This window comes from Astyanax mexicanus, chromosome 16 (genome assembly GCF_023375975.1).
Source record: "Astyanax mexicanus isolate ESR-SI-001 chromosome 16, AstMex3_surface, whole genome shotgun sequence".
Taxonomy (NCBI): domain Eukaryota; kingdom Metazoa; phylum Chordata; class Actinopteri; order Characiformes; family Acestrorhamphidae; genus Astyanax; species Astyanax mexicanus.
Window position 1 is genome coordinate 40392970 of NC_064423.1, and position 25903 is coordinate 40418872.

The window sequence follows — 25903 nt, forward strand, 5'->3', positions numbered from 1 at the left end:
AACATGAATTAACTGTGATTAACTACTTTTGGAAATATTTTGGAAAGCAGAAATTAATTTAAAGTACATAGATAGATAGTTGAAGAATCTCATGGCTCTCGGAACAAAGGATCTCCTGAGTCTGTCTGTAGAGCAGCTCTGTGACAAGAACCTTCCACCTACATCTAGCAGCACATTACTATTATTCCCCCGTCTGCAGAAACTCAACAACAGATGAGAAAACCATTTGTCATTTCATTGGTCATCTATCAGTCTGGAAAAGATTATAAAGTCATTTCTAAAGCTTTAAAACTAATGGAGAAAACATGGAACACTGGTGAACCTTCCCAGGAGTGACCGGCCAACCGAACAAAATTACTCCAAAAGGGCATGGACAACTCATCCAGGAGATCCCAAAAGAACCCAGAACAACATTTAAAGAACTGCAGGATTTAATGCAGAGTTAATGATTCAATAATAAGGATAAAGAGTCTGAGTGAAAATGAAAAACACTGCTGACCAAAAACAACACAACCACCCGTCTCACATCACAAAATTAAAATAAAGCTATAAGGGGCAAATACTTTTCACACCACTTTATCAGCTTGACCCTATTGAGCTATTCTTTTGAATTCCAAAAACAAAAAAAGAACCGTTCTTCTAATTTCTACTTCTAATTTCTCTATTACATTATTAAATTTTACATGTTTCTTAAAAGTAAAATTGACTGTATTTCACATAAGCATAAACAAAATGCAGATTTAAATACGTATTTAATTATACAATACAACTAACACAGCTTTTGAGCTTCATATGTAACTGATCGGGATTTTTAGGAATGGTCAGTATGGTGGGAACAAAATGTAATTTTTACCAGTAACTTTTAAAGCTGGAGGGGGAGGGGAGCGTCCCAAACCACTGGGTCAAAGTTTGTGGAGGGATTATGACCCAGCCAGACTGAGATAAGTGTGTTTGCTTGTCGACCCCCGAACCTCACTTACTCAACATTAGGTCCCAACCTTTTACACTAGTAAATAGTGGTGAAACGACCACCATTCACTGCACAGGCTATTTTTAGCACTACCCTACCATTAACATTTTAGGCGCATTAAATATATTTAAACAAATGCACATAGTCTCCTCAAAAAGTGTTACACTGCAAAATTTACTAACTCCAAGACAATACATTTTATTTTCTTCACTGATAAGACTTTTTGTCTTACTAATCATTGTGTAAGTGTTAGATTGTTTTACTTACTTTAGGAATAATTATCTTAATTAGCCAAATAAATTACTCAAATAAACTTGAATTTAAATGAATTTTGCTTGATTTAAAACTTACTTCACTCATTTTGTTTTTTTTCTTTTTGAAGAGACACTAAACCCTAAACCATATATTTTTTATTAATAGCTGAAATGAGTTCCTCTGATGTAATAAAACAAACCAGTCCTGCTTAAAACATTTATAAACATTTCCTAAACTTAAATATCATCACAATATGCAGATCCGCTAATGTCCAAACATCTGCGGCTCACCTCTATCAGAGGCACACTGCTGCTGCTGCAGCTCAGCCAATCAGCTCTCCCTCCTACCCCACCTCTAAACCCATACATCACCCAGCGCACCTCCCAAACTACACTTCCATTTTTTTTTATCTGTATTCAAATTTGAGCTGAGGGTGGAGTCAGTTAAAATCAGGGGGTTTAGTTACCCTTTAATCTTACTGATACCTTACTGAGAAAAAAATGCTATTTCTTGCATAATTTAAGCATATACATCTCAATTTACATATATTTCGTCTAGTTTTGCCAGTGTAGAACAGTTAGGTCAATCCCTTTATTTCTGCTGTAGACTGAAAAAATATTGAGTTTGACATGAACAAAGACATTGACCCAAAACACTCTGCTAAAAGTACAAATGAGTTAATCAGGGTCAGTAAGTGGAAGGTGGTGGGTTCAGACAGAAGGTGCTATCTTTTGAACCTCAAACAAAATTACAGACTGAATTATCTACTGTTTTTCACTGAACTTGGGATTTTAAATGATGATCTAATTTATTAAGGAAAAAATCTATCCAAACCAACGTGGCCCTATGTGAAAAACATGAATTAACTGTGATTAATTACTTTTGGATTTTGTTTGGAAAGCAGAAATGAATTTAAGATAGATAGATAGATAGAAAGACAGACAGACAGACAGACAGACAGACAGATACGTAGATAGATTGATCGATCGATCTCTCCTCTCTCTTCACTCCACTGGGCGGAGTTGAAGAATCTGAATGCTCTCGGAACAAAGGATCTCCTGAGTCTGTCTGTAGAGCAGCTCTGTGACAAGAACCTTCCCCTTAAATCTACAACCAGACCTGTAGAATCAAGAAATCACTTATATAATAGAACCTGTATGAAAACACGAAGCAGATAAAAGATCTCATTTAAAAGCAGCACATTATTATTATATCCCCATCTAAAGAAACTCAACAACAGATGAGAAAACAAAGTCATTGATCATCTATCAGTCTGTAAAATGTTATAAAGTAATTTCTTAAGCTTTAGAACAAATGGAGACAACATGGAACACTGGTGAACCTTCCCAGAGTGATTGGCCAACCGAACAAAATTACTCCAAAAGGGTACGAAAAACTCATCCAGGAGATACCTGTGAATCAGATCCAGATGTACGAAAATACCTGAAATTAAAAGCTGAAATTCATCTTCTGGGACAGTTTCGTTAATCTGTATTGATGGAAGATGAACTCTACTATGAAGGTCTACCAAAAAAAATGTCTGTCAATTCAAAGAAAGATGCAACCAAACTAATAGGGAGATCCTTCCTAATGCAGCATGGCACCAAAACAAGTCAATCTCCAGACTTTAACCCTATACAGACTGTGTTTTACCTGCTAAAGAGGAGACTGAAGGGAGTAAACCCCCACAACAAACACCAGATAAAACATGCTGCACTAAAAGCCTGGAAAGTGTCAGAAAATAAGAATGTAAAGTCTACTGATGTCACAGGCTTAATGCAGATATTGCAAACAAAGGATTTGCTACTAATCTCATACAAAAAATGGATGGGTTTAGATAGAAGCTTTTATCTTCTGAACTGTGTATCAGATTCAGATGTAAATATCTGGAAATAAATTAATAGTGGTAAAAATGTGACTTTTTGGGAGCATCGGCTAAAAACATCTGGCTGTATCTCAGAATGCTGGAGGCTATTCAACAAAATTGAATACTTATCATGTTTTTCATTCATTTAATTCAACCAAAGGTATTTTCACACCGCAAGTTCTCCTTTTAAACTAAACTAAACTAAACCCCTCTGATTTTAGCTGACTCCACCCTCAGCTCAGAAAAAGAGACAGTTTGGGGTTTGGGAGGGGTGCTGGGTGATGTATGGGTTTAGGGCCGGAACAGGAGGAAGAGCTGATTGGGCTGAGCAGTGGGGGGGTAATTATTATTGATTATTGATTATACGCTGAAACATCATCCTCGCCTATAGTCTAGTTGAACCTGTGGGGGCGCTGCAGAGGCAGGAATTACCACAATAAAAGAGATTTTTAACCCGTTAAGACCCTGCAGCAATTACATTAAGCCAGCCAATGATAAAGTAGCTTAGCTCCGCCCACTGCACTGGACAAAAAAAATCAGCCACTCACTCTGCACCACATGAAAAAATGAGAACTAATTCTTAGTCTTTGAACACTTTTTTAATTATGTTTAGGAATACAAATTTTAGTTCATTGGATTTATTTAAATACAGATTTAATATTAGGAATATTGTGTGCATTACAGACAGAAACAGCCTTTATTTATTTTTCCATAAATTTAACATAATTCAGGTCTGAAAGTGTTAAAAGTTGGAAGCAGGAATGGGCTTCCATATTTTAAGCAAATGGATATTTTATTTTTATTTTTATTTATTTATTACTTTGGTGTAAATTTTAGTAACTTTGTTTCTCAGTATTGGTTTACAGATAAGTGTGTAACTGGTGTGTATTGATCTCCTGCAGGGCTGGGTGGAACTCGGCAGTGTTTATTGGGAAAGGCTGATCAATAGTCGGTAATGATCTGTGTGGCGGGTCGGCGGCGTGGCGGGTGGCGGAGGCGGGCTGGAGGCGGGGGATAGGCGGCGTGTGGAGGAGCAGCAGCAGCCGGACTCCGAGCTCACACCGCACCGCGCGCCGCTGCAGGATGACGGGTCCGGAGCAGACGGAGAGCCCGCGGGCATTGCTGAGCGCGCTGAGCCGCGGGAAGGGGCTGCAGTTCGGCTGCAGTCTGGCGGTGACCTGCCTGCTGGTGCTGGTGGCTCGGCGGCTGGTGAAGCAGCGCAGACCGCGCGGGTTCCCCCCCGGCCCCGCGCCGCTGCCGCTCATCGGGAACATCCTCTCGCTGGCCGTGGAGCCGCACGTTTACATGAAGAACCAGAGCGAGACTTATGGACAGGTATTAACACCTTATAAACACTTTATACACATCTTATAAACACTTAATCTCACTTTAATCTCATTTATCAGCACTAATATACTTTTCATTTTAAATAACTGCAGTAAACATTAAGACACATTTTTGGGGCGATTTATTTTGTATTTTTTAAATATTTAAAAGTTTGTTAAAAGAGTGATGTATGCATTATAATAAATATTATTTTATATATGGTACAGCTTAAAGTTTATTTATTTATTTGATTGAATTTTTAGATAGATAGTTAACTTTTGAAAGTTTTAACCCTCAAATTGTTGGACTTTAAAGGACTTCAATTTTATACATGTTATGCATAAATGTTGCTTGATTTCAAACAATTGCAGTACACATTAAGGAAACTTAATTTATAATTGGCCATTTTAATCTATTTTCATATACGTTTTACATATTTTCTCTATAAAATATTGTAAAAGTAGTGATATGTGCACTATATCTTCATTACAATTTATATCTTGACGTTTTTTTATTTTTAGATAGATATTTATCTCTATAAAGTAGTTGGACTTTAATGGACTGTTATGCATGTATATTGCTTAAATGTATGTATATATAAATTGGTATGTAATTTTGTGGTGCATGCAGTTCATGCTGGGTTGGGTAAAGTGCTGGGTTGGGTAAAGTGCTGGGTTGGGAAAAGTGCTGGGTTGGGTAAAGTGCTGGGTTGGGTAAAGTGCTGGGTTGGGTAAAGTGCTGTGCTGTGCTGGGTAGAACTTTTTCCAGCCCACCACTTTGCCCAACCCACCACTTTACCCAGCCCAGCACTTTATCTGCCCCAGCCCTTTACCCAGCCCCCCACTTTACCTGACCCTGGACTTTACCTGACCCAGGACTTTACCTGACCCAGGACTTTACCCAACCCAGCACTTTACCCGACCCAGCACTTTACCTGACCCAGCACTTTACCCAGCTCAGAACTTTACCTGACCCAGCACTTTACCTGATCCAGCACAGCACTTTACCCAGCCCAGAACTTTACCTGACCTAGCACTTTACCTGATCCAGCACTTTACCCGACCCAGCACTTTACCTGACCCACCACTTTACCCAGTTCAGGACTTTACCTGACCCAGCACTTTACCCAGCCCAGCCCTTTACTTAGCCCAGCACTTTACCCAGCCCAGCACTTTACCTCACCCAGCACTTTACCTGACCCAGCACTTTACCTGACCCAGCCCAACACTTTACCTGACCCAGCACTTAACCTGACCCAGCACTTTACCTGACCCAGCCCAACACTTTACCCGACCCAGCACTTTACCCGACCCAGCACTTTACCCAGCTCAGAACTTTACCTGACCCAGCACTTTACCTGACCCAGCACTTTACCCAGCTCAGGACTTTACCTCACCCAGCACTTTACCCGGGTAAAGTTATCAGTTGGCTCCTCAGCTAAATCTTGATTAATTAAATATTTAGTTTTTTAATCTCGACTATACTAATATTTAGAAAAAGCTCTGGGCTCTTTAAGGGTTAATGGTGCATACAGTATGTTTTAGATAATCCCAACAGATGGATCTTTTCGAACGTGTCACAGCTGTCTTCAGCCGTGTCTCCACTGTGTTAGTAAAAGCGCTCAGAGGGGAACAAAAGATTGCATTTCCAATTGCAGTTTTGGCAGCGAGCTGCAACCACAGCGAAGAGGTGCTGAGTCAGCTCCAGCCACTCTGAACTGTATCCTCCGCTTACAATCAACCCCAGCCGGCCTGAGAGACGCTTTCCATTAAGCTATCTGGCAACCTGAACGTTTGTCTGCATGTGGGTCACTTAATCAAGCATCTCTTCTCCCTGCGTTTATCTGCAGATCTTCAGTCTGGACCTGGGAGGGATCTCTACCGTCATACTGAACGGCTACGATGCCATTAAAGAGTGCCTTTATCACCAGAGCGAAGTGTTCGCCGACCGGCCGTCTCTGCCTCTGTTCCAGAAGATGACCAAAATGGGAGGTAGGACAAAGATGGCACTCTGTTCTCAGAGCTTAGAAAAAGATAAATGCCGTTGTCTGCATTTTTTAAATCCCCAACTATTGATGAAAGAGTTTGGCAGTCTCTGGATTATCATCGTATTAAAGGGGACATATTAAAAAGCTCTTTTAGACACGTTAGAATAGGTCTATGGGCTGTAGTACAAAACAAAATCACTCTCACACAAAGATAGAGAGATCTCACCAGCTCCATTCTTACCAGTTTCAGTCCCTTTCTGAATGAGCTGTTAGGTATAGATCCCTCCCTCAGAAGAAGTCTTCTGGCTAACTTGCTGTGTACTATCTAAGGTTCTAAACCAGAGACTGAAATGGTGTTTCTTCAACTGAAGGTATAGTGGGCGGGGCTCTGGTGGTGGTTTACGGGTAAGGGGTGGAGCCAGGGTGGTTCTATGCAGGTTTATGTATTGTGATGTCACAATAAGGGAGGAGCATCCAAACGGCTCATAGATGCATTTCATAGACCTGGAAAAATTCAATAGTTAAATTAACATCTCACTTCTTAATTACAAAGTTTAGTTTTTTTGTCTGTTCTACATTTTTTTTGCACGGTTCTTCAAGGGTTAAGTAAAAACATTGGTTTTAACCAAAAAAAAAATCACTTGCAGCAAAAAAAAAAACATTCTTCAGACTAAAGCAGAAGTAAATTTGCAAACTTTACTTTCTAGTTTGTTGCTGTTACTGTTTTCTATTTAAAAGACATACAATTAGATATTTCAAAAACTAAATATAATAAAATGCTAAAAAAAAACTAAATAATGATAATATTAATAAGAAGATTTATAAGAGTTTAGATTACCTTTTTTTTTTTTTTTTTTTTTTTTTACAATCGTTTAACAGTAAAGATAGTCTCAACATTACTTTCAACATTGAAACAACTGACATTATGTCAACATTTTATTTAACTATTCTTAATAGTGTTTGAGTCATGATGCAGTGTGGAGTTTGGGATGTTTATAGGGGCGGTGGAGACCCAAGGAGAAAAACGATGCAAAAAGTGAGTTTTGCATAAAATATCCCCTTTAAATTAACCAGAGAATCACAAATCATTAGAAATTCCCAGCTAAAAAAACGAAATGAATCTCAGTTGCATATGATACTATGCTATGTGTGGGAATATTCCCATGATAATGATGATATCACATTACTGTATATAATAAAGTATAAAGAGAAACCGGTATACGGCTACAGTCTGTAATTATACAGTAGAACTATAAAGTGTACTTTATGCTCAGTAGAGCTGATAAGATAAGAGCTGATATGATTATGTACAGTCTAGAGTGTATAAAAATAAAGGTGGTGTTAATGCTGTCAGATGACCTGAAAACATGTTTATTTCAAATATTTTGGTGATTTTAATATGGTATATATACTGTAAAAAATACAGCAATATGTTATAACTTACTTTTTTTATTTTAAATGAATTAATCCAGTTAGGTTTTGTGATTTCAACTGGAGTTCCTGATTTGTCAGCCATTTAACTTACATTTTAAAGCTTTTAACCCAATTCTTTAGGCTTTCAACTCAGGTTTTTTAAGCTTTTAACTCAGGTTGTGAAGCTTTCAACTCAGGGTTTAAAGTTTTTAACTCAAGTTTTTAAAATTTACCTAGGGTTTTTAAGCTTTCAATTCAAGTTTTTAAGCTTTCAACTAAAGTTTTTAAGATTTTATCTCAGGCTTTTAAGCTTTTAACTCAGGTTTTTAAGCTTTTAGATCAAGTTTTTAAGCTTTCAATTAAAGTTTTTAAGATTTTAACTCAGGCTTTTTAGCTTTTAAATCAGGTTTTTAAACTTTCAACTCAAGTTGTTAAGCTTTTAATTTAATTTTACTTTTTTTTTTACTTTTTCTTTTTCTGTTTTTACGTTTCTCATAAAATACCTTTAACTGAGTCAGCTTGGTCAGTTTTTGTGTACACTGCAAGTTTTACAGTGTAAAGATGCTCTTCAGAAGTATTTAATTTAAACTGAATTATTTGGTCTCCTAATGGGAGTCTCATTGAAAAGTTACTTTATTTCAGTAACTTCAAAATGTGAAACTCATAAATTATATAGATCTATTAAAGCGTTTATTTATTTTATTGCTGACGATTTTGGCTTATAGCCAATGAAAACCCAAAAATCAGTTTCTCAGAAAATTAGAATATTATATATTAAGACTAATTGGTACTTTTGGCAGTGTGGGCAGTGTGCCAAATCCTGCTGGAAAATGAAATCCTCATCTCAATAAAAGTAGTCAGTAGCAGAGGGAAGCTGTGAGATATGAAGTGCTGTAAGATTTTGTGGGAAAACAAAACTGCACTGACTTTAGACTTGATAATAAAACACAGTGGATCAACAGCAGCAGATGACAGACATGACTCTCCAAACCATCACTGATCATCAGTACATTTTACATTTCATTTAAAGGAAATGAAGGGAGCAGAGTCTGGAGGAAGAGTGGAGAGACACACAGTCCAAACTGCTCGAGGTCTAGTGTGAAGTTTCCACCAATCAGTGATGGTTTGGAGAGTCATGTCTGTCATCTGCTGGTGTTGATCCACTGTGTTTTATTATCAAGTCTAAAGTCAGTGCAGTTTTGTTTTCCCACAAAATCTTACAGCACTTCATATCTTACAGCTTCCCTCTGCAGCTACAACGTTTATGGAGATGTGGATTTCATTTTCCAGCAGGACTTGGCACACATTTTCATTTTAAAAGATATATTAGATTGTTGATATTGCAACATTGTTCCAATGTCTGTCTTTTTAACTACGAATAAACCATAGGTCATTTTTTATTGGTTATAGATTCTTTAGAGGTTAGTAAAAACAAATGGTTTGAATGATTGAGCAAGAAAATAGTTTTCAGATTGTTTCTATGAATCTTTTACCACTTACATTTACATATTTAGAAATCAAAATACAATAAAAATGCTAAAAAAAATCTAAATAATAATGAGTTTTAACATTGATTCCTCTGCTTATAAATTTTATGGAGATGCAGATTTCATTTTCCAGCAGGACTTGCAGCACACTGCCCACACTGCAGAAAGTACCAACTGGTCTACCAATATAATATTCTAATTTTCTGAGACACTGATTTTTGGGTTTTCATTGGCTGTAAGCTTCATAATCATCAACAATAAAAGAAATAAACACTTAAAATAGATCACTCTGTGTTTAATACATCTATATAATATATGAGTTTCACATTTTTTAACTGAATCACTGAAATAAAGTAAATGTCCAATGATATCCAATTTTATTTAGATGTATCTGTATGTGATTGTGATCAATTAAAACAAACAGTTTCCAGTAGAAAATCCTCACGTTGTCAGAAATCAACCACAGGGCTTCTGCTGAACCGGTGAACCACCAGGAACCACCAGAAATCTTTCTATGAATGTTTGTCTGTTGGTAGGGACGTTATCTGGCGAGGTTTCCAGAGCAGAGTGGAGGGAGGGAGCTGTGAGAGAGCTGAGCTGAACTAGAGATGAAAGGTCAATCAGAAGAGTAATGTGATGTAATCAGATTATTACCAGAACAATTCAGGTCATTCCTTTAAACCCAATGGACTACAAAGTTTACACAGTTCAGCCAGAACATTATGACCACCCTCCTTGTTTCTTCACTCGTTTTTCTATCAGCTTATCAGCTTTACTGATCTTATAGGACACTTTGTAGGGGTGGGGGGGACACTGAAGACCATTTAAACCAATGGAGACCATTGAAGACTAGTGAAAAACAGTGTGAATAGAGGATGATAAAGTATGCAATGGTTCTAGATAACAAGCCTACATGTATTTAGGACTAATTGCCATTGTTCTAAGCTTCACTATTATCTACATTATAAATGAATAGTGAAGTGATCTATCAGACTATGAAGGAATACATAAGGAATCATGTAGTAACTTAAATGTAAGGAAACTCTTGCTCTTCCTTTACTTCGGCGGTCCTGATGAGTGCCAGTTTCATCATTGTATCATTTTTAATTAACAGTTTGTTTCTCATTTGTTTTTTTTACTAAATTAAGTAGCTCTCGCTTCTCATAATCTGGATTCGAACATTACTCAAATATTCACTATTCACTGTATACCTGTAACTCTACCTCTTCACTACTTTACTTTAACTGATGCTCTCAAACACTTTTTTAAGAGACAAGAAATTCAAGTAATTTACTCTTGATGAGTTCAGCACAGCTGTTAACTGAAAGCCTGAATTCCAGGTGACTCTGACTCATAAGAAAATCAAATCCAGCTAATAGTCTGTTTTTTTTCTTCGTTTATTAAATAATTCCATAAATGTTTTTCCTCATAGTTTGGATGAGTTCATTATTACATTAATGAAAAAATATATGTCCCATATATTTTGATGTGTTTTTTTTTTTCACATTCACGAATCAACATATATATATATTTGATTGTCGATATTTCAACATTGTTTAAAGCATTGTTTCAACATCTTTCTACTCAACTACAAATAAACCAAAGATTATTTATATATATTTTTTTACGTTTTAGGTTCTTCCAAGGTTTAGTAAAAAAAAAAAACAAGATGGTTTTAGCAATTGAAGATGAAAAGGTTCTTCAGATTCGATATATTTCTATTAATCTTTTAACACGTACATTTAGATATAAATAAATCGAAATACACAAAAAATGAGTAAAAATGAGTTTTAACCTCGATTTCTAAGTGTTTTATTGACCTTTTCACGATAATTTCACATTAAACATTGTTCCAATCTTTCTTTTTAACATTAAAACAAAAGAACTGTTTTCTTTAGTCTGAACTGTTCTTAATGCTGATTGAGTCACGATGCAGCTCTAGGAATGTTATTGACCCCGAGTCATCGATCAGCTCCAGACTGAGCAAATATTCTCTTTAAATTGACCTTCCAGGACTCCTCAACTGCAAATACGGCCGCGGCTGGATCGAGCACCGCAAGCTGGCCGTCAACAGCTTCCGCTACTTCGGCAGCGGGGAGGCCATGTTCCAGAGGATCTCAGAGGAGTGCATGTTCTTCGTGGACGCCATCGACACACACAAGGGCAAACCCTTCAACCCCCAACACCTGGTCACCAACGCCGTGTCCAACGTCACCAACCTGGTGATATTCGGCCAGCGCTTCACCTACGACGACCGGGACTTCCAGCACATGATCCAGATCTTCAGCGAGAACGTGGAGCTGGCGGCCAGCGCCTGGGCCTTCCTCTACAACGCCTTCCCCTGGATCGAGTACCTGCCCTTCGGGAAACACCAGAAGCTCTTCAGAAACGCCAACAAGGTGTACGACTTCCTGCTGCAGATCATCGAGCGCTTCTCCCAGGGCAGGGTGCAGCACTCGCCGCGGCACTACATCGACGCCTACCTGGACGAGATGGAGCAGAGCGCCGGCGACGAGGCCACGTCTTTCTCCAGGGAGAACCTCATCTTCTCCGTCGGGGAGCTCATTATCGCCGGAACCGAGACCACCACCAACACCCTGCGCTGGGCCATGCTCTACCTGGCGCTGTATCCCAGCGTACAAGGTGAGAAACTGGTGGAGTTTCTGAACTTTTAATGGAATCAATGTAAAAAATAGTGTATTCCAGGCCAGTTTGGAGAGTTTTGTATATTCGTCAAGAAATTTTGACACAGTGTGTCAAAACCGAGTGGTCCAGTGGTCTAAAGCGCTGCCACTATGAGCAGCTAAGAGGTCGCAGGTTCGAACCCCCGCTCATGCAGCTTTACCATCAAGCTGCCGGCGCTCAGAGGGAGCAAAATTGGCCCTGCGCCCTCTCGGTGGGTACAGTAGATGGCGCTCTCTCCCCTCATCACTCCTAGGGTGATGTCTACAGCACAGGGCATCTGTGAGCTGATGTATCAGAACCGAGCCGCTGCGCTTTTCTCCGAGCGTTAGCGCTGTGATGCTACTCGGCAATGCTACAGCATCAGCAGCATCAGCAGCAGCTCTGACTTCACGTGTATCGGAGGATATAAGGACCAAAAGGAAATATGTCAATTTTTAGAAGGTAGCAATTATTACCACCCACAGTGGACTACAAGTACGGTGGATGGTAATGATGGTGACCGGCGACATCTGTCTAGAATTGTCCATGTAGAAAGATGAGCAAATTTGGCAGAAATCCAAAATTCCACAGAAACTCTCCAGAACCAGGACTAGAGCTAGTATCTTGTCCCTGACATTTAGCATTTCCTGTATTATCAGTAGTTTCTCTGATTTTGCTATTTATAAGTTTATGTTTGAGTAAAATGAACATTGTTGTTTTATTCTATAAACTACAGACAACATTTCTCCCAAATTACAAATAAAAATATTCTCATTTAGAGCATTTATTTACAGAAAATGAGAAATATAAGAAATGGCTGAAAATAACAAAAAAAGAGGCAGAGCTTTCAGACCTCAAATAATGCAAAGAAAACAAGTTCATATTCATAAAGTTTTAGAAATGGAGTTCAAAAAATATATCAATATTTGGTGGATTAACCCTGATGGTTTTTAAGCATCATGTTCTCCTCCACCAGTCTTACACACTGCTTTTGGATAACTTTATGCTGCTTTACTCCTGGTGCAAAAATTCAAGCAGTTCAGTTTGGTGGTTTGATGGTTTGTGATCATCCATCTTCCTCTTGATTATATTCCAGAGGTTTTTAATTTGGTAAAATCATGGAAAAGCATCATCTTTAAGTGCTCTCTGTATATTGTATGGTTTCTTATCTGTGCAGAGAAGGTCCACAGGGAGATCGACAGTGTTTTAAATGGCAGAGCTCCAACCATGGAGGATAAGCAGAGGATGCCGTACGTGGAGGCGGTGCTGCACGAAGTTCTGCGCTTCTGCAACATCGTTCCTCTGGGAATCTTCAGAGCCACGTCTCAGGACACGGTGGTGCGAGGATACACCATCCCTCGAGGAACGATGGTCATCACCAACCTGTACTCCGTGCACTTCGACGAGAAGTACTGGCGGGAACCCGGCGTCTTCTGCCCGGAGAGGTTCCTGGACAACAACGGAAACTTTATGAGACAAGACGCCTTCGTGCCGTTTTCAGTGGGTAGGTATCCAGAGCTGCACGATATATCGTTTCAGCATCGTGCATTACAAATATTCATGTATCATAGAGAATAGGGAGGCCATAAAATAATATCACGATATCTTGGCGATATGACAAAACACTGAAATAAAAATAAATATATTTCAACAATGCACTACTGCAACAAAATTAAAAAACTTTATTTTATCATTGCATACAATTTAATGTGATATGGCACACCTCTAACTGAGATATTAAAAAATGCCATACTGTATCGTACGCAATGATATATTAACGATATTATACCCTGAAATATGGTGCCATATCAACCACCCCTAATTATCAGTTCTACTTTTTTGCTGTTTTTAGCAAAAGTAAAATCAACACTGTTCTCATTTCCCATTATATATCTACTAGAGTCTAGACAAACATTTTTTTTTTCATGCATGTTGGCATCATGTTCTCCTCCTCCACCAGTCTTACACACTGCTTTTGGATAACTTTATGCTGCTTTACTCCTGGTGCAAAAATTCACTCAAGCAGTTCAGTTTGGTTTGATGGCTTGTGATCATCCATCTTTTTTTTTTTCAATTTGGTAAAAAAAAATCAAAGAAACTAAGCTGTATCTATCCCTTTCAGGCCTGAATTATTATCTCCAGTAAAGAAAAAAAGAATAAGAATGCTGTTTTCTATTGGTAATGCACATACACAAAGAAGACTACAATAGACTAGTACTCCAGAATCAACCTAGCTAATCTTGCAATTAATTAACTAACAATTAACTCAAATATTTTATATATCTTTTTTATTTCTATTGCATTGGAAGACTGTGGGTAATATTTTATATATTTCATATCGACCTTTTTATTTTATTTTGTTATTTTGTTTATTATGTTTGTATTTTTTTACCATGTTTTAACAGTAAAAAAAGGGGGTAACAATAGGTGCATGTAAATCATTACATACTATTTAATCAGGAAATATATATTATAGTTATTGTAAACTATAAGCATATATATATTTTTTTTCAATTAACTAAAATAAAAAACAGCAACTAATTCAAAGCATTAGTCCTTTTATTTATTTTTTTTTTTTTTGTGTTTTTCAGTTGTTACAGGACTCTTGTCTATCTGACAGCTATTATAACCAATCAAAAATGCTGTTTTAAATAGCTCCTCCCCCCTTGTGTCTGCGTGCCCCTTCTCCTGATTTTTTTGAAGGGTGTAGTAATGAGGCTATTAGCAAAGTCGCAGGACAATCTAACCAAACAGATTCATGATTTTCACTCCGGGGGGGGGGGGGGGGGGGGGGGGGGCGATAAATGAGACAAGGGGTACCCACTATATTAACTGCACGCCACTGCTACTACTGGTACTACTGTTTTTCCAGTGCAGTGGGCGGGGCAAAGCCACTGTTTCATTGCTTTAAGCTTGTTCATTGGCTGGTTCATTCCGGTCAAATAGTTTTATGTGCAACAAAACATTTAAAAATAAAGAGAAAATACATGATGTCCACTGTAATGGATGCAGAGTCTGAAAGGGATGTATAAATTCTATATATATATATATATATATATATTTTATTCTCAGGCAGACGTCACTGTCTGGGTGAGCAGCTGGCACGGATGGAGATGTTCCTATTCTTCACCACCCTCCTCCAGCGGTTCCGCCTGCAGTTCCCTCAGGGCTGCATTCCCAGCCTCCGCCCGAAGCTGGGCATGACTCTGCAGCCCCTGCCCTACTCCATCTGCGCCGTCAGGAGACAGCAGTAAAGCTGCAGACTCTCACCTCAGGGGACTTTACTGGGAAAACTCGTGCAGCACGGCTCCTGCGTCGCATTTACTGCACGGGGGGACTGACCCCTGCCGCTGACTCTCGCTAATCATTCGTCCAAGGTTTCCGCGGAACTTCGGCCGACGAGAGACGCGATAAGAGCCGGGGCGGGGGGGGTCACGCGGACGGGAGGCGTGGAGTCGTGTGAGGGTATACGCACAGCTGGATTCATCTGGATTCAGGACGAACTTCTCACGCAGCTGGCCACGCTCCGTCAATCATTCACAGAGTTTACCTCTCCACCACTTTCACAGTGTTCCTCGAAATGAGAACACGCGGTTCCCTGCGTTCTGCAGCCGCCAAGCTGAAGCAGAGCAGCTGCCTTTCCCAGAAAGCTCCCGGGATCTCAGCCACACGTACCCATCATCAGCACTGAACCAACAGCGGCCTTCTGATTTATCTCAGCGCAGAGCTCCACGTCTGGGTCCAAGTCTGGGTCTCCTAAGGTCTTGATATTATTTCCTCACGTTATTTCATCTCCTGGTGCTGCCGTTAGTAGCTTGTGTTATATTATAAACTGTATTAAAGTCTAAAGCTGCTGTTTCCATGTGGGTCAGCCAGACGTCTGTCTTCCTGTAGCAGTTTTTTTAATCCAGTTTTTTTTTTTTTAACGGTGTTTCTCTGTAATTTCTCTAAAGAAACGTTTTAAAAAATTGTTTTTACATTCTGCCAGTTTACTGATCACTTTTGTATCATTTAACTTCACTGGATTTTGTATCATTTCAGGTTATTTTTACAGTTAAGGGTGATTGGGCAGGTTTTAAGCATTATTTCGGTTAATGGAACTAAACAGCCAAACAAATTATAAGGCTCAACAAAAGCTTTTTAAACGTTTTGGTTTTAATTTCTAAAAAAAAAAAAAAAAGAATATAATTGAAAAGTTGTTTCTTTATTGTTTATTGTTGATGATTATGGCTTACAGCCAATGAAAACTCAACATAAAAAAAATAGAATTTTTTAAGATACTGATTTTTGGGTTTTTATTGGCTGTAAGCTTCATAATCATAAACAATAAAACTAAAATCACTGTGTTTAATACATCTATATAATATAATTATTTTTTTTATTTCTATTTTTTTTAAAGATGCACTAATAGTGTAGAACTAAACTGTCACATTCAAGCAAATGACCCAATCAGCTTTAATTAATCCTATATATTTTATTTAGCCCATTCTAGGATGGGATTGTGGTTACATGTGAACTATTTGACCCATTATTCAGACTCAGTTTTTAATGCAGCAGATTTAAAACCAGCATTTTATACATTTTTAACAATTATTATAATTCTTATTTAATAATTTGTGAACTATTGGTTTAGACCAATAACTTATATACTCAAAATTCATCCAGAACTATTTATTTTACGCAAAATAATAATAAGAGGTTATAAAGAGTATTAGACTTCCATGTGTCCATCACTATGTTGCCATCACTGCATATCAACTGACGTCCCATTTTTAAGGCGTAGAGTTTAATATGATATTAAGCCGTCCTTTAAAGCTATAACAGCTTTAACTTTTCCGAAAAGGCTTTCCACAAGGTTTAGTAGTGTGGAACTAAGTGGGTGGAGCCCAAACTCCTGAAAAAAACTAATGATCCCCCCTCTACCAAACTTTACACTCAACACAGTGCAGTCAGACAAGAACCTGTCTCCAGGCAAATACCAAAAATCCACTGACCCCACTCTTTCATTTTACATCAGTTCCACTGTGTTATAATAATATCACTGACAGTTGGCTGTGGAATAATTAGTAGTGATTAGTGATGAAATTTCACGAATGGTGCTGCATCCTATCACAATACCATGTTTGTTTAAAAAAAAAAAAAAACAGAATATTTTTATACATGGAATTGATTTTATAACTGATTTTAAATATTAAAAAGAAATTCATCATTAATGGTGGAAAATGAATAATAATAATTACTAATTAGTATTATTATTATCTTCAAACTATTATTATCTCAAACTGGCTCAATAAGAATACTTTTTTGTATTTTTTTTTTTAAACAATAATAAAAGGTTTGCATACCTGCAGTTCTAAAGGGACCTTTATGTATTTTTTAACCAATACTGTATTTTTCTGCACAAATAGTTTTATATACATTTAATATTATTATTATACATTGTACTGTAAAAAAGAAAAATAAATTGGTTTTAAATAAAGTTTTTTTATATATAAACTGTATTCTACAGTGTGAGATGTGTGTTTTACTGTGTTTCTCTCCGAAGGTCCGTCTGGTTTTGTTTGTTTCCTTAAATGACCTTTTCTCCAGGATTCTCAGGCCAAGTCGTCTCGACTCCAAACCCGATCTGGCTCCGGTTCCGCCGGGACTCTTCCAGCCATTTACAACAAGATACTGAAAAAAAAATCACTGATTTTATGTCCAGATCTCCGGCCTCACCGTCTCGGCTTATTGCTGACTATAGCTAAAAATTTAAAACGGCTTCAGTGATTCACGTCACATATTTATCTTTATACAGATCAAACCGTATAAACTCTAATTATAAACAGCTGCTCTAATAACAGAGCGAGTTCTCTAAAACAGGGGGATCTGTGATAGACAAGGATTAATGTGTGTCCCATGACTTTTGGCACATCCTGTGAACCTATAGAAGCTGAAGAACATTATATTATGACGATACAATATCACGATACAATATTATCACGATACGATATCACGATACAATACCATCAAAAAAAGATATTATAATATTATCACAAAACAATATATTCACGATACGATATCCCAAAACGTTATTACGATATCATGATACAATATTATCACAAAAAGATATTACGATATCACAATACAATATTGTCAAGATACAATATGATACGATATCACAAAAAGATATTACGTTTCGATATTATCGAAAAAAGGTATTACGATACAATTATCAAGATACAATATTATCACAAAAAAGATATTGCGATATTATCAAGATACAGTATTATCACAAAAAGATCACGAAAAGATATTAAGATACGATATCATCTCAAAACTATATTAAGATTTCACAATACGATATTATCACAAAAAGAGATCACGATACATTATCACAATACAGTACTATCAAAAAAAAAAGATATTACAATATTATCACGAAAAGATATTACGATATCAGGATACGATATTATCACAAAAAGATATTACGATACGATATCACAAATAGACTACAATATCGCAATATGATATCACGATACAATACCATCACAAAAATATATTATAATACGATATTATCACAAAAAGATATTACGATACGATATCACAAAGATACTACGATATCGTAATATGATATCCCAAAGATACATCACGATGCGATATCATCTCAAAACGATATTAAGATATCACGATACGATATTATCACGAAAAGATATCACGATACATTATCACAATACAGTACTATCAAAAAAAAAGATATTACGATGCTATATTATCACAAAAAGATATCATGATACGATATCACAAAGATACTACGATATTGCGATATATCACATCACGATACAATACCGTCACAAAAAGATATGATATAATACGATATTATCACAAAAAGTATTATGATATAATACGATATTATCACAAAAAGATATTACGATACGATATCACAAAAAGATATTACGATATCACGATACAATACCATCACAAAAATATATTACGGTATTACCACAACAATATTATCATGATACGATATCACAAAAATATAGTACGATATTAACATGTGTAGTGGATTAACCAGAGGATTTCTTCATTGCTTGGACACAAACACACACTACCCCCACTTTACGGCCTATAAGGAAACTTCGAACCCAGAACACTCTAAAAAAACCTTGGAGTAATCTTTTTTTCAAACAACCTTAAATTTCAAAATGACATTTACTGACTATTTCTTCACTCAGCCTCGCTCAAGAGCCCTAAATGCGAGTTTAGGGTAAAATTCTGTTTACATTCCTCCAAGTCATAAACCTCGGAGTTAATGTAAACATTTGGAACATTTGCAACACCATCACTAGGACGGGACTGCGGACTTAAGAGAGTGTCAAAACTTAATTAATGCCTTGGAAATTGTTAATTCACCAAATGTTGTACCAATTTAGGGGTTTGTGCCTAGTTATTTCTGCAATCACTTAGAAATAAGATTAATGAAATTAAGAGAAATGTTCTAAGCTTGGGATTCCATTTTCAACATTGCAGGCTCAAATTCGGTGGGATGCAGAAAGAACTCCTTCCCCCACCGTCGTAAATTCCGATGCCAACCGCTTATCTAAGCACTCAGCAAAGGGGAGGAATTTCTCACTCAGAAGATTTTGCTTAAAATACATATATATTGACTATATAAAAAAGGTGTTTTATAGAATGTTTACTAAATAATGGTATATGTGTCTGGTATATGGTATATGTGTTTGGATGTGTCCTGATTGAATTCTCCTACACATTCAAGTCTGAATCAACAAGGTTTAATTAGCATTTGATAATTTTGCTTTATTTGGTTATCAGTGGTTTAACCATGTATTATCTTTTAAGTGATTTAATTGGGTTTAAATAATAACATGACTCTTGATCTCTTTCTGACAGAGTACCATCCATCGTTGTATTTCTAAGATTATCTTGAATAGTACATGTTTGTGGGCAATATATATATATATATTACATTTATTGTGATTCAATTGTAAGATTGTTTGTTTCCTGAATTTATCCTCACAAACTGATATGCTGAAAAATGTATTTTGATCCACTGTTTAATTGAGTTTTCTTTTGGTTTGATCTATTAGAAAAATGCTGAAGCATGCTGACCATGTGAGCGAGGGGGGGTTTATGGCCCTTTGTGAATCCCCACCAAAGTTTGAAATTGCTCCTAGACCAATCAAAACACAGACATTTGGGCCACAGGGCCAATCATAGCTCAGGGGCCAAACAGGCCACAGAGACTAATAGTTAAACTGGGCAGACACAGTTCAGTTTCCAGTTTAGAGTTTCCAGTTTTGGAGTTTCCAGTTGAGTTTAGTTCAGTGCAGTTGGAGGAGAAGCAGTGGGAGAAGGAGTTGGAGAAGATGAGTTGAGGAAAACAGTTAGAGGAGAGAGGTTAGGGAGCCCAGAGATGGAGAAAGGATAGACTGTTAGTTTAGTCATCTTAAGTTAGTTTTCTTAGACTAGTGCATTTAATCTTCAAGTATATTAATATTAGCTATCCTAGTTAAAATATCTAAGGTTATTTTACAATCTACGAAGCCAAGCATTATTCCATCTAAGTTTAGCTAAAGTACAGCTGAAAAAGAGATCCGCCAGATCCAACCCAGAAACCTGCGGTCCGGAGGCCACCAGCAAGCCACCTGAGAGCGAAGGGATTTACCCTGTGGGTTCTAATGGGGCTCCGTGCTGACACAGGAAGTCAAACTACCCTGCAGACAGGCTCACGTGATCCTTTGTCGGGGTGAAGCAGCAGACGACCAACACAGACGGACGTCACCGAGGCCCACTTCAACACCTCAGAGTAAGGCAGAGCTGGGTTTAATCTTTCGGCAGATGGTGTCTGTTGGTCATGGTCTGGGTCGGGTCTTTAATAGAGCGTCTTTAGTATAGATGACTCATTTTGAGTTGCTTGGTTGGAAATAAGAACTGGTTTCGTAGACTTAAAATGCCTTAGACCCTTATTTAGAAATATTCACTTAATAGTTCTATTAATCTTTATTCCTTTCATATCAGCATTATAACGTGTTTGTTCTTTTATTTCTCATTTATTATTCTACACTATGATTTGATATATAATGGCTACATTTATGACTTTTTAATGAATTATTTACTCATATCTGTGTGATTTAATAAATACTTTTATTTTACAAAACCTGTCATTTCAGTGTGTTTTTCTGGATAACTTGGTCATGAAAATTTCTGTCACCTGTAGAAACCACACCCTGAGATGTCTTGTGTTATTAATTAATTTGATTAATTAATTAATTAATTAATTAATCTAATTAAATTAATTTAATAACTGGCGCCCAATTAAAAATATTTCAACATCTCAATTAGCACCAGGTATTAAACCACTGAGCCGCTACACATGATACAATATTATTATATGATCTCATGATATGCTATATCATGATATGATAGCACAATACAACGTCACAAAAGAATATTATCATGATACAATATCACGGTACTCTATTATGCTGATATGATGTCAAGATACAATAGTATCATTATATATCACAATGTGATATCACGATACATTACTATCCCACTACGATATTATCATTACACATTATCACGATACAATAAAATCACGATGCGATATCAGAACACACTATTATTCTGATACAATGTCAGGATACAATACTATCATGATACAATATAATGATGCAATATTATCATAATACAATATGATGATGCAATACTATCACGAACCTCTGCTGTGTTGGACACGTCCAGGTAGCTGCGCTGTTAAAATAGCAATCCGCCCAAGTCAGAGCTCACCTGACTTAAAGAAAATGATGAGCAAGAGACACTCTGATTGGTTTATTTCATTAGGCTACGCCCAAAATCATCAAGACCCATGATTAATTAAGATAATTAGTACATGCCTTTTGAGCATTTCAAGCTGCACAAGGTGTACTTTTCCTGTCGTTACAATAGCAAAGACATGCTAACATGCCCTAAATCAAGCTGCACGGTTGGGAGCTCACCTATAGATCACTAAAACAGGACAGACTATGTATTGATAAAATTTTTCTTATCTTATGATATTGCACATGATCAACATTGCGATGACGATGCTAAAACGATATATTGTTCAGTCCTAGTGCTAATAGATTCATGTTTATTATTAAAATAGTAGCTGAATACGTTCATTACTGTAAAAGAGGTGTCCATAAATATTTGGACAAATATTATTATAATAAATAACAGCAGTTTAATGAGGAGATAATTCTGAAATACTGCTGTTGGAGACGCTGCAGTGGAGTAGCAGAAGTCCGGATGAGTAACGCTGTCACAGTAACTCAGTCTAGCGTAAATATTTGGACAGTTCAGGGAAGACCCCGCGACGAGGGACTCATCATCCACCCACTGTCATTTTCCAGCCGGCTCTACCCAAGAGGATGCTGGGATTTCCTCTGTGAGCACCCTGTTTAATAAACATCAGCATGTGCAGAGAAGATGCTCAGCCACAGATAACGTTAAAATATTTATTTTTGTCTTCTCTTACCACTGCTAGAGTCTCACATTCATCTCACACCTCAGCACCTTGTCTCGCTGAGGTCTCATCATCATGGACGGCATCTCAGCACCTGAAGACAAGAGACATGGAGCCCTATTTTAGCGACCTATACCAGTGCCAGTGTTGCGCCAAATTCAGGACCCCCGCCAGGAAAAGCACCCTCTCTCCGTAGCATACAGGGGTCGGACTATGAAACTGAAACACCTGGTTTTAGAGCACAATAATTGATTGTGGTGACGGACAGTTCTGGTGGAAACAGGAGAGTTGAGGTGCACATTGAATTCTGCGTGATTTGATCAGCCGTGGTTTTATGTTTTTTGGATACAATCCGGGTTAGCACCCGAACATCCCTTTCAGACAGCTTCCTCTTACAGCATCCACAGTTAATCCTGTTGGATGTGCTTGGTGGTATGCTGACATTACCCTGGATACCGTGGCTCTTGATGCATCACAAAGACTTGCTGTCTTGGTCACAGATGCTCCAGCAAGACGTGCACCAACAATTTGTCCTCTTTTGACCTCTGGTATGTCTCCCATAATGTTGTTTGCATTGCAGTATTTAGAGCAGAACTGTGCTCTTACCCTGCTAATTGAACCTTCACACTCTGCTCTTACTGGTGCAATGTGCAATTAATGAAGATTGAACACCAGGCTGCTCCAATTTAGCCATGAAACCTAAAATCCCACACTAAAATGATGACAGCTGTTTCAGTTTCATTGTCCAACCCCTGTACTTCTAAATAATGTAAAAGTGCTTTTATTAAGAAGACGGTGTGTACTCGCTGCCGAGAGGGGGTGCTTTTCATGGCGGGGGTGCAGATTTAGCCACTATAGGGTGCTGAATTCAGCACCCCCGCCAGGAAAGCGTTCTCTCTCTGTGCAGTGGCTCTCTCTATTATAATGAACAGGATGTGTTTTATCAAACACTAAAATTTGATTTCAAAATGCACTCAAAAAAAAAGAAATTTTATAAAGTTCAAACCTTCTATAGTTTCCCCAAAGATCTCGTACTTCACCGTGAATGGATTTACAAAATCAATACAGATCACCATTTAACGTCAAAAAGAGTGGGGAGGGGGGCATTAGCCAAAGCCACAGCTCTTTAAAGGAGCCTGCTTAGCTTAGCTAGCTAACGCTAGTTAATATCCTACCGTGGGGAGCCTGGTCTTACAAGAGTGTATACTTACAATGCTTAGCTGGACTGTATCTGGCATTTAATGGTCATATTAAGATTAATTTTACGTCTGATTTAATATTACAAATTCACCTGGACACTCGGGCACAAAAAATATGACTTGTACGACTTGAAACGCATAAAAAAAAAAAAGAGTACAAATCGCTCGTTCACACTGCGAAGATACACCAGCAGCTCATTTAAGGGAACAGTAATGTTATTTTATTCTTTATTCTGTTGATTGTTGAGTTAAAATTAGCGTTTGAGCTCTGCAGCGCTGGGAGCACCTATAGGAATGGACTCTGACTGTTGGACTGTTGTCAGGGTTTTAATGAGTCAGTGGAGCTCCTGTGTTTTCCGCTGTTGGATGAACAGTTATCATTCTCAAATAATGTTGAAAATGTGAAAAATTCTGTCTTGCAGATTTCTTCTTTAAAACACTTGGAGAATTTCCACCATTTCTCACTAAGGTTGCCCCACAGGTGCTCAATCAGCCTCTCATCTCTTGACTAAGACTTAACTACTGCAACTCGCTCGTGGCTGCTCTTCTTTTAAAAGTCATTAAACATCTGCAAATGATCCAGACAACAGCAATCGGATGAGACTTTCAGGGAAAACAGGAAATAAAGTTTTGAAGCAAGTTTCACTTGTTTACCAGCATTTTTTTTTTACTGCATGTGTTTTGCCTTGGCTTTATGAACTTAAGGTGAATTAAGGTCCACTCTAGGGTTCATCAAGATGCCACATATTCCGTTTTTTGTTGTTTGTGTGTTTGTTCGACGCTCTTTTTGCACTAAACGTTACTGGTATCATCATCTACAACCGTCAAACACTTCTGGAAAGCAGACCCAGAGTTCCACAGCATTGATCCAACGCTGTGGGAGTTATGCATGTCCAGTTATTGTTCTCAAATTATGTTGAAAATCTATCTTGTTCAAGCTGATTTCTCCTTTAAAACACCTGGAGATTTTCCACCGTTTCTCACAAAGGATGTCCCACAGGTCCTCAACCAACGTCTCGTCTCTTGACCAAGTCTTGACTAAGCTGCTCTTCGTTTGTGAGCCATCAAACATCTGCAAATGATCCAGAAACCAGCAGCAGCTTATCTTGTGCTGGATCTAAAGCTTCCCTTTAGATCCAGAATCCTGACGCTGGTCTACTCACGGAACTTCTAGGAATGGTGGGATGTCTGTATTATTATTATTATTATTATTATCCCTACAAGGTCCTCACAAATATAGAAATGCATGCGCACTCACACACACTTTCTGAGTAAAGACACGGACAAATTCTGCGTTATTTTCAGGGATGGTGTTTTTATGACATCTATAAATAATAACAATGAAAAAAAGGTGAAAATTTCCCCCACAACTTCAGAAAAAAAGGCTGAAACGGTTACATCAGACACTGCTATCGAAAAATAGGCTGCTACATAAAGAGGTGACAGCTGTTCATAAACGGGGTGCTGATGGTGCTGATGAAGATGGAGGGGACTGTGTTGGACTAAAAAAAAAAAAAAGAAAGAAAAAGAAAAATAAGATGCACACGACAGACAGACAGATAGACAGACAGGCAGACAGACAGGCAGAGACAGAAGAAGCTGGGAGAGCATTTCTGAGGTTGAGCAGTGCTAATGCCCTGATAAAGCTATCTGTGAAGCATGGGGGCGGAAGTGTCGGAGCGGGTAAAACCCGCCGGAGTCCTGGAGTCACACAGGTGACGGCGTGTCTGAGGGCGGAGCTTAAAAAGTTCACATATATTAGTAAAATAATCTGCATTTTGTAGATATGAATGAAATTATTTAATATATCAGCAATGCGTTTTTTTCTGTCTTGACCTTAAAACTTAGACATTTCAAATTCACTTTGGAAAAAAAAAATCTATTTCAAAATATATAGAAAACTTGCATGCTCAGAGTTATAAACTCAAATCTATCTACTGGATGTTTCATCTATAGCCTAAAATTCGTATCAAATTACCAAGATAATTTTTTGATCATAATAATTACATTTCTAATTTTATCCTATTTTCTCTCCAATTTAAAAGTCCAGTTACTACTGGAGAAGCAGTATGATGTACTGTACTCTCTCTCTCTCTCAGACTCCGGATGCTGATGCTGACCTGGAATTCGAACCAACAATCTACTAGACCATGCAGAATTTATTTTTCATCAAAAAAGAAAATAAAAAATAATTATATATATATATATATATATATATATATATATAT

General features: G+C 37.6%; 2 protein-coding genes across 5 annotated transcripts in view; one reads left to right on the forward strand and one right to left on the reverse strand.

Annotated features, from left to right (window-relative positions):
* Positions 1–22408, reverse strand: part of calca (calcitonin/calcitonin-related polypeptide, alpha) — a 47239-nt gene extending 24831 nt beyond the window's left edge. For 3 of the 4 annotated variants that reach the window (XM_049465408.1, XM_049465405.1, XM_049465406.1), the window contains exons 1-2: positions 21690–22408; positions 17498–17642 (exon numbers count right to left, since the gene is read on the reverse strand). The gene's annotated coding sequence lies outside the window, so the exon portion shown is untranslated. Of the gene's footprint in view, positions 1–17497; positions 18527–21689 lie in introns of those variants that run through there. The other variant, XM_007239455.4, reaches the window with a different exon arrangement.
* On the forward strand, positions 4097–15883 carry LOC103038630 (vitamin D 25-hydroxylase). Its single transcript, XM_022670104.2, has 5 exons — positions 4097–4427; positions 6268–6409; positions 11319–11948; positions 13147–13473; positions 15042–15883. The coding sequence occupies exons 1-5, from the start codon at positions 4176–4178 to the stop codon at positions 15221–15223; spliced, it is 1533 nt and encodes a 510-aa protein (XP_022525825.2). The 5' UTR covers positions 4097–4175; the 3' UTR covers positions 15224–15883.
* Positions 22409–25903: the final 3495 nt, after the last annotated feature.